Raw genomic sequence first — 12,141 nt, 5'->3', positions numbered from 1 at the left:
TGCTGCTTACCTTTGTATCTGAGACACAAAGAAGCCGTTTGTATTAAGCCACTTGCAGATATCATCTGTGCATGCGTGAGAATCAAGTTTGGGGGAAAAAAACAAGCGACATGCTGTTTTGTATAGGTGCACTTTGTGCCATGTCTAATTTGATAGAATTTAGAGGCTTAAATTTTGGTGTAAGAAAACATTTTAACTCATTGCAAATCTCCATTCATTCTTCACAATTTGCAGACAGAAATGATTGATCCAGAAACAAAAATCTATTTGAAAATCTTTATGAGGCAATAATTATTTTTCAGCTGTCTTGTGTTTAATTTAGGGAGAAAGGATCACATCTTCAAAGTATTATGCCAGGTAGGCAAGCTGAGACATGTAGATGACCCTCTTGCTGCTGAAAAAAACCCACAGGTGTGTTCTCCAGAGTATAAAGCATCATCACCTTAGACTACTTTGGCTCAGAAGAAATCCCATGACAAGCTCAGTGTTACGACTGACAACTTGATGAAATGGAACGACCTCAAGCAAGAGCAGATATCAGCGGTGAGGAGCCCACCTAATGATTGATCTTCTATAAAGACACAATTTATGCAGTCATAATTTATTCTATTAAATAATATGTGACGTGTTTATGAAAAATACTTTTTTCCATAATAATAAGAAAAAAAGTTACTTCTATCTATTTTTAGACCAAACAATGGTGATATGACATGATGCTCGACAGACAGTGTTGTCTTTGGAAGAATCTCAATTAAAATGACAATCATCAGAAAGCAAAAAAGTGAAATATTCAAAGTTCTAATACACCCGCTATCTTACACAAAAGATAGTTTGACATAAATACTGAGAGAACATGTATCACAGCATACAACCATATGTTGGCTCTCATTTCTTTTCTTTTCATCATCATTCCCTTGCCTCCATGGCAACTCTTCTTCTGAAAAGATGAATTGTCCACCACAGCGGCAGCAGTACGTGTATACACACTCATCTGCAAGGTACACAATATGTATAGAAATATTATATACAATAGAAAAATGCTTTGGTTGAACAACATTGTGATATTGGTAATATTTAGAGGTTCCGCCCGCTCATATCTTGTGACGTTACTTTAGTTTTAATGTCTGAAAAAGAAACCATCAAAGTGGGGACCAAATTAAAATTACACATTAACTTCATGTGTGCTTACCATGGTCCCATGTCATGTCCTCCAGTGAGACTATAGAGTCAATCGGCCAGGCTTGTTGAAGTTCTTGAGCTGAAGGAAGAAAAATTGAGTAACAGCAATTGAGGAACCTTTATGGCCAGTGGACAATATGCTGTCTGTTGTCAATTTCATTAGCTTAATGAGGCTTTGGCTCATGGCAAGTGGTTACTTGCAGGATTTTTCTGGTCATGTCTAGTGAACCCCACAAAGGCCTGAGCAACCGAAGAATTCAAAGGAAAAATAATGGGTCCAAAATATTACCTTTGTATTCTCCCTAAATTAATAAAAGTTCATGAAATGTAATGCATGGCTTGATGGATAGACAATGGTCATTAATAATTGTGGGAGTGAGTGAATAGACAGTTGAACAAATGTTCACACTTCATTTTAACGGATTAGTTGTGAGTAAAAATCATTATCACGTTGAACACTTTGACAGTGATAATGACAGACTCACGGATAAATTAGTGTTGAACTTTGCTAAGGCTTTAATTAGTGTTGGAACTGTGTAAAGGATAATTGCTGCTAAGTAATATATTCAAGAGTAAGACGATGGCAATAAATAAGGGACTGTAAGTCAAATATCAAAACATCATGATTGCAAAGTCTAGGAAAAGTTGACTATAACTCCAGCTGTCTTTCAGCTCAGCTCCCTGGAAAGTGTCAACTCTTATCTCTTTTATTAAGTTTCTCCTTAAAAGGACGGTAAAGCAAAGATGGATAATTTTTCACTTGCTAGTCCAGTTGATGTATTTTTTTTTTTATGAGGAAAATGAATAAAGTTAGCATTGTCTATTTTATCCATTAATTTTGAAAAAACAATGAAATAACAAATGCCTTTAAAAATGCCCACTTTTAATGAGGAATAGAGCCACGCCACCCCTCCCTCCCTCCCTCGGTTTATGACATCACGGAAGGAAGTACAGTAAATTTCGGACTATAAGCCGTGACTTTTTTCTCAAATTTTGAACTCTGTGGTTTATAGTCCGGTGCGGCTTATATAGGATTTTTTCCATGATTTTTGTGATGACTTGATCACTTTTATACACTCGTAAAAAGGCTGTGGACCGCTGTTGCGCGGCACCGCTTTGCTAGGCGGAGGGATATGTGACACGGTCACTGGGGACAAAAGTGGTTTGTTGATTATTAATATAATAAAGATTATTAGGGGTTATTACCTCTCCTCTGTTCATCATACTGATTTCTCGTCTTGTGCTCACACAGGATTTTCCAGGCTGCATCAATTTCAAGAAATTTCCTCCTTCCAGACTCAGCTTCTGAGTCACACACATCTCCAAGACGATCAGGGTGGCACTGTTAAAACACAAAAGCATTGGGAGAACACACGCATCCAAACATGCGCGCACAAACAAATTTAATAAGACAGTCCAAAGAAAGAAATGTAATGCGCAACAGAAGTGTGAACTACCTTCATTGGAAACTTAATGCAAAAAAAAGGTTTTAAAAAGTTCTAAAACTGGTAAATGTTCCTAAAAGCTTCTTTGACACATCTGACAAAGGTCTTGTCACCTGGTTTGGTTAGATCTATGTCAGTACAGTAATCCTTCACTACATCACGGTTCATTTATCGCGACTTCAGTACATCACAGATATTTTCCAGAAAAAAATAAAAATAGCAGACAGGCAGGCAGACAGAGACAAAGACAGAGAGAGAGGCAGGCAGACAGACAGCCAGAGAGACAATCAGACAGAGATAGTTACCTCTAAGGCAAGCTTCTGATATCTGTATCTGAGCTGCTGGACTGAATCTGAAGGGCTGGCTCCGAGAACAGCATACAGATCCTTCTCTACTGCCTCACACATACCTAGTAGGAAAAATGTATATTAACAGAAACCGATCAAGACAGGCGAATATTTTTTCCCAACTCCACTCATTTGATCCAGTCAGATATAAGGATGTGTCACATTGACATACGTCAGAAGAAACGACTTGAAAGTATAGAATTAACAAAACGTGTTCGTTGCCGCTTTCCTAAATGACATACATCCTCAAACCTTTGGGCCAATTACACACATAACCTTTGTCCTAAGTGGTCAAACCTGGGAAATTGCTGTTGTTCGCTATAAATCTTAAAGTGTGTCACGACCATCCTTGGGGTGTCCGGTGTTGTTGTGAGTCCGCAGGAAAAAGATTGGAGAAATATTCGTTCCGAGTCTCGAACCGACTGTTACCGCGTTCCCCTTTTCAGATCTAATAAGGTTATATTTACACTCTAGGGCAAGGTACCAATTTAATTCTAATATCTGTTGGACATAAATTTAACGTAACGTACGTAACACATTGCTTTACTGAAGTCTACTCTGAAGTCAGTTCACAATCGCAGACTCTCAACCAAGCGCACTACTGTCATGTAAGTTGTGTTCGGAATTGTAGGTGAACGTCGACGCCATATTAGATGTGGCACAGCGGCGGGTTCCCAGTCGGATGCTGCATTCATTTGCTTAATGGAGATACATGAGGACAAAATTGATGGGACCGAGCTTTTGATTAAGAAAAACCCACATTAGTCACATGAATAACTTCTGATCTTTCAAAAGTAATAATAAATAAAAATCATTTTGAAAATTACCCACTGAAAATCATACATTGTCTTTGAATTGTGGTTCAACAGTATCATTTTTTTGTAAAACAAACTAGAAGAAACATGACTGTACTCTTAACCTATTATTTTATCGAACAACAGAGGCAGTCACCACGCTTGGAATTTATCCATCCAAAGTGAGGAAAAAAAGCTCCTAAATGTCTGCTCTAAATTGACATTTGACAAAGCTATAGACCAGGGGTCAACAACTCCGATCCTTAAGGGCTTTTAGAATTTAGAATTTTAAAAATCAAGATTTTTGAATTTAATAAATCTTACTGATAGTTTAAGTTAAAAACAGATCTGTGAGATGCAACAACATGACTTTCATTACCATCATTGTGAGTCAAGATATTTTAGTTGTTAACCTCAGTGGCAAAAAAGGATCTTTTTCAAATTAGAGAAGATTTTGACTTTGAAGTTTGAAGTCCACTTTTTTTTTTTTAACCATAAAAAGTATTCTGTCTTTGCGAGTTACAACTGAGGAGATTGGAACAGATGTTCATTAGAAATGTGTGAACAGAAAAAATGCTAAATATACTAGCAACACACTCTGGTTCATTAAACACAGAAAAGATCAGCTCAACATTTTAACACACTCTTTAGACAACACATGACTGATGGTTCATGTATATATATTTATATTTATATATATATACACCAAATATACAAAAACGCAATAGACAATTTAGCCAATGGGACACGCAGACCCCTCCACCACAATAACGTGACAACTCATAGACAACTCATAGAGGGGTATGCCAGAATGTCCACCATTATTTAAACAATGGTGTCACATTCTAGTAGTTGCCTGTGTGCGCGCGCGTGTGTGTGTGTGTGTGTGTGTGTGTGTGTGTGTGTGTGTGTGTGTGTGTGTGTGTGTGTGTGTGTGTGTGTGTGTGTGTGTGTGTGTGTGTGTGTGTGTGTGTGTGTGTGTGTGTGTGTGTGTGTGTGTGTGTGTGTGTGTGTGTGCGTGTGTGTGTGTGCGTGTGTGTAATATGTAACGGCAATATTTTTTTGTAAGATTTACATTTATGTCAGAAATGTCTGCAATGCTCTTTATCTGAAGATTAAACACAGTACATTTCCTCTGATTGTGCATGGATGAGTGCTTGTGTGCATATGATGCATGTGTGTCCAGGATGAGGCTTGTGATGTGTGACATGAATTCACGCATGGACTGAATTAATTCCAAGTGTGTGTGTGTTGAAGCGTGCAATGTAATAATTGTATGTGCATGTGCAGTCATGCAATACAAGAGTGCCTGTAAACTTAAACAAGAAAGAACAACTTACAGTAAGAACTGAACATTCTCATAAATTGAATGCATTATCAATCTTTTGTGTTAATGGACTTACTCATCTTTTAGTAACATCGTTATTTGTGAATAAAATACATGTGTATGTAAGCATGGATGTTTTGCTGGAGAAAAAAAGAAAAAAGCATCCACCTTAATGCTTATGTCTGGAAAAAAATTACCAATGCAATATTAGCATATCAACAGATATACAAAAACAAAAGAAAAAGCATCCACCTTAATGCTTATGTCTGGAAAAAACAACAACCAATGCAGTCTTAGCATATCAACAGATATATTTGCAATGTGCTCAAAAAATAGGGCAAATACTGATATAAAATGGAGGTATCAAGGAGATATAGTTGTGAAGTTGCGTAGGGGAGGCAGTAATATTGATAACTGTGATTCTTATGGCGGGAGAGAGAAAGATAGAAAGAGGGAGGAGCGAACGAGTTGCTAATGGACTGTGAACTGTTGGTATTGATCAGGCACACAGACATAGAGGTGAGATGCAGCACAATGATCTGACAGTCCAGCTGATCGAAAACTAATTCCCCTCCATCATAATCTTCATCGTCTTCATCATTGTCGCCACAATCCTATCACAGCCGCAGATGGGCCATGGTTCAGCCACCACGACGTTGTCTGTCGAAAAAAGAAAATTCCCGGAAAATGATACATTTTGACCTCAATACTCATTAGACATGTTATTTATAGAGCTTTATAGTGCCCAGAACGTTTTAAAAAGCCAGATATTCAATGATTTGAAAACATATTAAGATAATTAGCAGAAGCATTGTTACTGTTTTGCCATTCTGAATACGGAATTGTTTTAAACGCTGTTGCAAAATACAATAATCATTTTATGATCAGGGGTTTACCAAAAAGAACATTGCGACAACGCAATGATGGCTCTATGTATGTAATAACACCTACGCCACAGACCAACATCATACATGTTGTTCAATATATAATTTTCAGTGCGATATTTAAATACTGAAATATTCAATAGCTGCAGCCATCCATTCAACTCCCCCACTTAATTGTTAGATTTATATTTAATAAAACCCTTGCTATAGATCCCTGGGGTTAACCTAAAAAAATATCTGCAAAACAATGAGTACGTTGACCCTCAAATGAAGAAACTGATTAGCAAAACTGTTCCTCAAAGGAAAAATATTATTTTAAGCCTTGATGAACACCACACTGAAAATGTAGTAGTTATTGTGTACACGTATGTACTTGGCTACAATCAAAATGACTAGAATTTTTTTTTTAACAATGGTGCAGTTATTGTTCGGAATATAAAGTTTAGGTGGATGTAATAAAATAATTTGTATACATGCTCATTCTCTGTATCGGCATAAATACACAGTACAACTACTGCCGAGCATACAGGAACAACAGTTGTCACCCTTGGGCCAAGTTAAGCATTAATTAGTTCTCCAAAAATAAAACAGAAAAAAATAAACAAAACAGAAGCAACTGCACCAAACCTGTTCACTCTGTCAAACCTCATCACATCACCTTCATTCCTACATCGCTTTAGTTTTATTGTTTGTTTTTTGGGGGGCGTTTACCTTGTGGTTTCGGCTCATTATTTTTGACATTAATCGCCAGACAGTGATCGGATGACAGCATTTGTCAGCACTGCGCCTTGGAACAAAATGCTTGAAGGCACCTTTTCAAATCCATAATAGGTCTACTCCACCACTGGCAAACAAACACATGTATTGACATCATAATTACACTGGAGAGAGGAGAGACTAGAGACACACAAACACATGTACACACATTTTCACTTGATGTTGTGAAAGGGTCACAGGGGCACTGGGAGTCATCAGGTCTTTGATTGGATGTTTACAAAGAAGTCAGTGTCATCAATTGTCACCTCAGTACATATCGACCTTAGAAGAAACCATCATGGAGATGTGAGAATACAGAAATGCTGACAAACTGACACAAAGACCAGGACAAGATTTCAGTTCTTCATGCATGCCCGTTATATCCAATCTTGGGTGCGTGTGTAATGTTGTCCTGCACGCATTCTCACTTAATGCTTATTATTGGTTGGTATTAATCTCATGTGTTTTCAGAATTACAAGAATATGATTGTAGAACAATGGAAAATCGGAATAGAGAAAACATTCACTCGTGCTATTTAGTATGACAACAATTAAATTATGCGATAAGAATTTTAGCATAGAATAAAAGAGGATAAAATGCCAACAGAGGGCAGCATTGTGCATAGCCTGTCGGACTCGATTAGAAGGCGTACCAACGAAGAAGAAATTGAACCACGGAGCGCCAAGCGTAAGGGAAAACAGAACAAGTAAGAACACAAAAATATATATAAATAGTGCGAAAACATTTACTGTTTGGTTTGTGTCGATTGTAGTCAATGCAAGCGCGGTGGCCTAATCTGATCGTTACCATCGGCAAACATAAACTTACTTGTACGACTTAAATCTTTTAGTTATTTACTCATTTTTGACCAAATCATGGCTGTAGTCAGCCTGCATTCCATTGCGGTTTTTTGAATTAACATGACTAAGAATGGAAACCATTTTTGCGACTATACTTCGAAATTTTTCAAGTCAGAAGTAACTCAGGAATTCAGAGGCTTTTTATTTTGAAATGCAAATCAGATTTGTGTTAATGTACTTTGCTTGGATAGCCTGGGTGGTTTTGGAATAACAAGATTTGAACTTTGAATTATTATTATTATTTTGTTCCAATTGGATCAGAAACAGTCACTGATGCATAATAATTAACATTGACTTCTACATTCTCCAGTAGTAATCTCTACCTCAACGTCAAAAAAAGTTAGTTTGTATCCTCCCCAGGTGAACTGGTTGCTGACTGCAACTGTCTCCTATGTCCATTTCTTTTTGTCAGAAGAAAATGAGTGACCTGGAGAGTATCAGCCACCATATTGATGACCAGATTTCATCTGTCCAGCGCATGTTGGATTTGTCACTTGCAGGTAAGATTGTTTATTGGACACACTTGTTGTCCTTAGCGTAACTACTATATACTTTTTGAGGACTGATTATTTTGCTTTCTTTTTACATCTAGATGTATGCCCAGATAAGAGGAAAAAACTTAACCGAGAACTTGATGCACTTGAGAGACTTCTGGTGGAGTTTGAAAAAAGTGTTGGCCAACAAAAAGACCAGCTCAGTCACTTAAAGGTAAACTGGAGTCTGCAGTTTTGTCAGCTACTTTTAGTCAGCTCAGTAGTCTGGTACAGAAGTGGGTCGTTTGCCAAAAACAATGCCTCTAGTGGCGGTTGATTGTACCGCAGGCAGTAGAATTGCGCTCCCATTAACTAAATAATTCATTATATACCGTATTTTTCGGACTAAAAGTCGCTCCGGAGTACAAGTCGCATCAGCCATTAAATGCACCATAAAGGGGGGGAAAACCATATATAAGTCGCACCGGAGTTTAAGTCGCATTTTGTGGGAAATTTATTCGACAAAATCCAACACCAAGAACAGACATGACAGGCAAGACGTGGGTTTGGTAACCGGCTCTTTATTTCACAAAACAAGAGCTCAACATCTGAGCCAACACAGCAAGCGATGATGATCGCTCTTCCCGTCCCCCCTCCCCTAATTTTCTTGCTTCATGTGAGTCAGGGCCATATTTTCTGCACTTCTGTAAAGCATCCTTTATTGTTGATGTGTATGATGCTACTGGCTTTGCTCTGCTGTCCTCCCTGTCGAATTTATTGGAGATGCTAAATGAATGAAAGTCCACAATTTATTGAAAATATTAGCTGTCTTGAATGGGTTTGAAATGTGCATTTCTTTCTATTTCAGGCTCTTGAAGAGTTAACAGGAAATAATTTGGAGAGTCTCCAACATCTTAAGGACAACGTACCTGCTCATTTGCCTCAAAAATGTCCCCAAAAGTCAGGAAAATATTTGCTACTTATTTTTTTGTCGAAATAAAACTGCTCATTCTGAATTGGCAATTATACATCACACAGCAAATTATGAAAAGTTTTCATGGCCAGCTGGGATTACATAGTAGTGGCCTTAATATATACATGAGTGGCACTGGACGATTGGTAATAAATCGAGATTTTTGGGAAAGATCAGCAATTTTAAAATCCAGTGTTCAGAAAGAGAAAGTAGAGTTGGAAACTAGTTAAATGGTTCTTATCCTAAATGTTAATTGAAAGACTCTTGTTATTATTTCCCTTTTACAATGATTTATTATACTTCATGAAATTAATGATTGTAAGAATGTATTTTCAAAATGTTTTGTAATCATCTCATTTTAGAGAAAATGAGCAGATAATGAAACAAAACCAAGAGCCAGAGGTGGAATCCAGCCAGCAGGAAATTAAAAGTAAACTCAAGAGCCATGTCAAAGAAATACCGTTCATCACTCTCGCAGAGTTTGAAGTTATCCCCTCGTAAGTATACCTTTAATTTATCTACTCAATCAGAATGAGAATCATTTTATTTACCAAGTATGTTAAACACCCACAAGGAATTTGCGCCTGGTAGTTTTAGCCACTTTAGGATTTTCAGTAGGATAACTCAAATATATAAACAGTACTTTTCTTCCAAAAAACAAACACTAAATCTGAAAAAGCAATTATGATGGTAAGAATGTAAAAATGTATTTTCAAGATTCTAAATATTTCAAATTGTAACATTTGCCAAAGATTTATGAACATTGTGCTAAATTCAGGTGCACTCGTGTGTTTTATTTTTTCAGTGGCAGGGGTTTCGTAAAAGGAGGACTTTGAGGAGTGATTTTTTTTTTATGATTTGCTTTTTCAGTGATTCCTTTGGGACACATTGCGTCTACTTCCAAATGTTTCTACTTCCAAAAACGTAATGATTCAATTTAAAATGCGTTCATAAGTTGAAGTACCACTGAATGTACAGTATATGTGTATTGTATTTCTATGTGTGCAGTATTTTGTCTTGTATCACTGTCAAAAATGGAAAGACTGAACTTCTGTTCTGCCTTACTCAGGTATATGAAGGGACGGGTGCCATATGATCAAATCAACAAAGCAGTGCAGAACATTAATGCAACTGCAGCAGCAAAATATAAAATTGTTCACCAGCCTGTGAAAACTTTAAACAACCATGCACGCAAGTTGTACCAGCGCTTCAAGGATCAAGAGACAAAAGAGACCAAAGGTACAAAAAAAAAAAAAATCCAAGCGAATTACATTACGGGCAATAGCCTCTAAGTGCAAGCTCTCGGGTTCCTTCCGAGCAATGAGCACCACTGCTCGGAGTAGCTATACTTAAATTCTGTATAGTATACTTGAGTAACGAAGTCAACTAATGAAATACTTTCCTTATCGCCCCTGCTATTATTGAAGCTGTAATGTGTCACATTGGGATGAAGAGTCACGGAGTCATTTTATTTACTATTTAGGACTGTAAATGATTTTTTCACGGTACTGGCGTTGTTTCTGATGTCTTAATTCCAATTATGTGAACATATGATTTTATGGAATCATGAGGGAACCGAAAGAAAGAACCAAGGCATGTACTAATGATCATCCACGCGAGTCAAATTAGCATATGAAAGCTCCTGTACGCTTGCTCGCCGGCCCATTGATGACCATGTTTGCACACTCACTCGTGCAAACAGACTTAAGCACAAAACATTCTTAGACACCTTGAGCCGTGTCCGTGAATTAGAATAACATCAGGCATGCATTAAACAGTTCCTTAATGGTCGTTATGCTATTTAGGCAATATATCAACAAACATTTATTTCAAAGTGCACAGAAATACATATCAGATCATGAAGTTATAAAACCTATGTCATCACCATTTATAAAAATGTCTAGTTATGTCTTCTTTATTGATTTGGTGTGCAGGTATAATTAATTATATGCTTAAAATGTCACGGGGATGGGTTAAATGCAGAGGACAAATTTCACCACACCCAAATATGTGTGTGTGACGACGATCATTGGGACTTTTGGGACTTTAACTTTAATCCCAGACTTTTAGAAAATGCTGCTGAGAAGCAAAACAAATCAATACTTTATAGAAAAACGTGTTTTTGTACGCATAAAAAGGTGTACCAAAACCGAACCGAAAACCACGGAGCAAAAACCGAGGTACAAACTGTGGGACTGTGGGTTATCTGTACCGTTGCACCCCTCTTAAATACATATTGTGATCGTGGTGTGCACTACAACTACATGCATGCCCTTGCTGAGATAATAGCTTTTCTGCCAGCTCTGAATGCCAACTAGCTTCACGGCTGTTTTTGTTTCAGGTCAATATTTCGTGGTGGAAGATGATTTTCGCGAATTCACTCAGATGAAGGTGGATAAACGACTTCATGGAATTCTGAATATGTTGCGACACTGCCAACGCCTGCAAGAGATGCGAGGAGGAGGGCTTACCCGTTACATCATATTATGAATGAACGACTCAGTCGAGTTGAGATTTCTTGAATTGTGATTTTACATCAATTTTAATACCCTTCAACAGCTAAAGGCTAGCCTAGCTGAGGCGAGAGGTAATTGTGTAGCCTGGTCTGATCACCTGACCATTGGCCAACATGGACAGCAACCATAGACCCATTCACAAAGTTTGGAGTCGATTAATTTTAATACAATAATTTGTGATAATACATTTTGTAAACCGCTTTAATGAATTAATAAAAATGCAGGAGAAATATGGTATGAACAAGAATGCATTTCTAGCTCAGCCCGATTCTGAAGTGTGCCCCCCCCCCTCCCCTAATAACATTGGTGCCAAATAGTTTGCCAATCAAGCCATCACCTGGCTGAGTAGGTACGATTACAATAAACAGCAGTTTGGCAAATAGTAAATAATTTTTCAGAAAAGATGCTACAAGATATTAAATGCCTCTCCCTGTTAAGGTTTACTGTCAAATTAAACGTAAAACAAAGCGTGTGTAGTAATGCCACATTCGAGGATGGTGGTAACTCTGATTTAGCCCAGTCGGATTTTCCTAGTTCCGACTTCAGTGTTTGAGGCGACTGTCAACAACAAAGATGACTGATTCCA

General features: G+C 37.5%; 2 protein-coding genes across 4 annotated transcripts; one reads left to right on the top strand and one right to left on the bottom strand.

Moving 5' to 3' along the window:
- Positions 1 to 262: 262 nt before the first annotated feature.
- On the bottom strand, positions 263 to 3,458 carry dnajc24 (DnaJ (Hsp40) homolog, subfamily C, member 24). 2 transcript variants are annotated; one of them, XM_037255112.1, is made up of 5 exons: positions 3,214 to 3,458; positions 2,930 to 3,033; positions 2,386 to 2,521; positions 1,190 to 1,258; positions 263 to 991 (listed from the first exon to the last, which is right to left on the bottom strand). In XM_037255112.1, the coding sequence occupies exons 2-5, from the start codon at positions 3,029 to 3,031 to the stop codon at positions 816 to 818; spliced, it is 483 nt and encodes a 160-aa protein (XP_037111007.1). In that variant the 5' UTR covers positions 3,032 to 3,033; positions 3,214 to 3,458; the 3' UTR covers positions 263 to 815. The 2 variants fall into 2 exon arrangements, with proteins under 2 accessions (XP_037111007.1, XP_037111006.1); XM_037255111.1 differs by having other exon boundaries at positions 3,269 to 3,423.
- Positions 3,459 to 7,369: 3,911 nt separating this feature from the next.
- ska1 (spindle and kinetochore associated complex subunit 1) lies at positions 7,370 to 11,984 on the top strand. 2 transcript variants are annotated; one of them, XM_037254535.1, is made up of 8 exons: positions 7,370 to 7,439; positions 7,954 to 8,093; positions 8,186 to 8,301; positions 8,935 to 9,026; positions 9,402 to 9,536; positions 10,109 to 10,278; positions 11,381 to 11,539; positions 11,843 to 11,984. In XM_037254535.1, the coding sequence occupies exons 2-7, from the start codon at positions 7,985 to 7,987 to the stop codon at positions 11,527 to 11,529; spliced, it is 771 nt and encodes a 256-aa protein (XP_037110430.1). In that variant the 5' UTR covers positions 7,370 to 7,439; positions 7,954 to 7,984; the 3' UTR covers positions 11,530 to 11,539; positions 11,843 to 11,984. The 2 variants fall into 2 exon arrangements, with proteins under 2 accessions (XP_037110430.1, XP_037110433.1); XM_037254538.1 differs by lacking the exon at positions 11,843 to 11,984 and having other exon boundaries at positions 8,006 to 8,093; positions 11,381 to 11,687.
- The last annotated feature ends 157 nt before the right edge of the window (positions 11,985 to 12,141 follow it).

This window comes from Syngnathus acus, chromosome 6, assembly GCF_901709675.1.
Source record: "Syngnathus acus chromosome 6, fSynAcu1.2, whole genome shotgun sequence".
Lineage (NCBI taxonomy): Eukaryota > Metazoa > Chordata > Actinopteri > Syngnathiformes > Syngnathidae > Syngnathus > Syngnathus acus.
Note: the sequence above shows the minus strand (reverse complement) of the source record. Positions and strands in the feature narration are given on the sequence as shown.

What these genes read in the sequence shown, in the direction of transcription:
- dnajc24 (XM_037255112.1), bottom strand. Translation starts at nt 3,031, where the DNA reads ATGTGTGAGGCAGTAGAGAAGGATCTGTATGCTGTTCTCGGAGCCAGC. An exon ending in ATCAGAAGCTTGCCTTAGAG is followed by an intron (nt 2,522 to 2,929) that starts GTAACTATCTCT and finishes GTGTTTTAACAG; the next exon opens with TGCCACCCTGATCGTCTTGG. An exon ending in GGACATGACATGGGACCATG is followed by an intron (nt 992 to 1,189) that starts GTAAGCACACAT and finishes TGTACCTTGCAG; the next exon opens with ATGAGTGTGTATACACGTAC.
- ska1 (XM_037254535.1), top strand. Translation starts at nt 7,985, where the DNA reads ATGTCCATTTCTTTTTGTCAGAAGAAAATGAGTGACCTGGAGAGTATC. An exon ending in GTTGGATTTGTCACTTGCAG is followed by an intron (nt 8,094 to 8,185) that starts GTAAGATTGTTT and finishes TTTTACATCTAG; the next exon opens with ATGTATGCCCAGATAAGAGG. An exon ending in ACCAGCTCAGTCACTTAAAG is followed by an intron (nt 8,302 to 8,934) that starts GTAAACTGGAGT and finishes TTTCTATTTCAG; the next exon opens with GCTCTTGAAGAGTTAACAGG.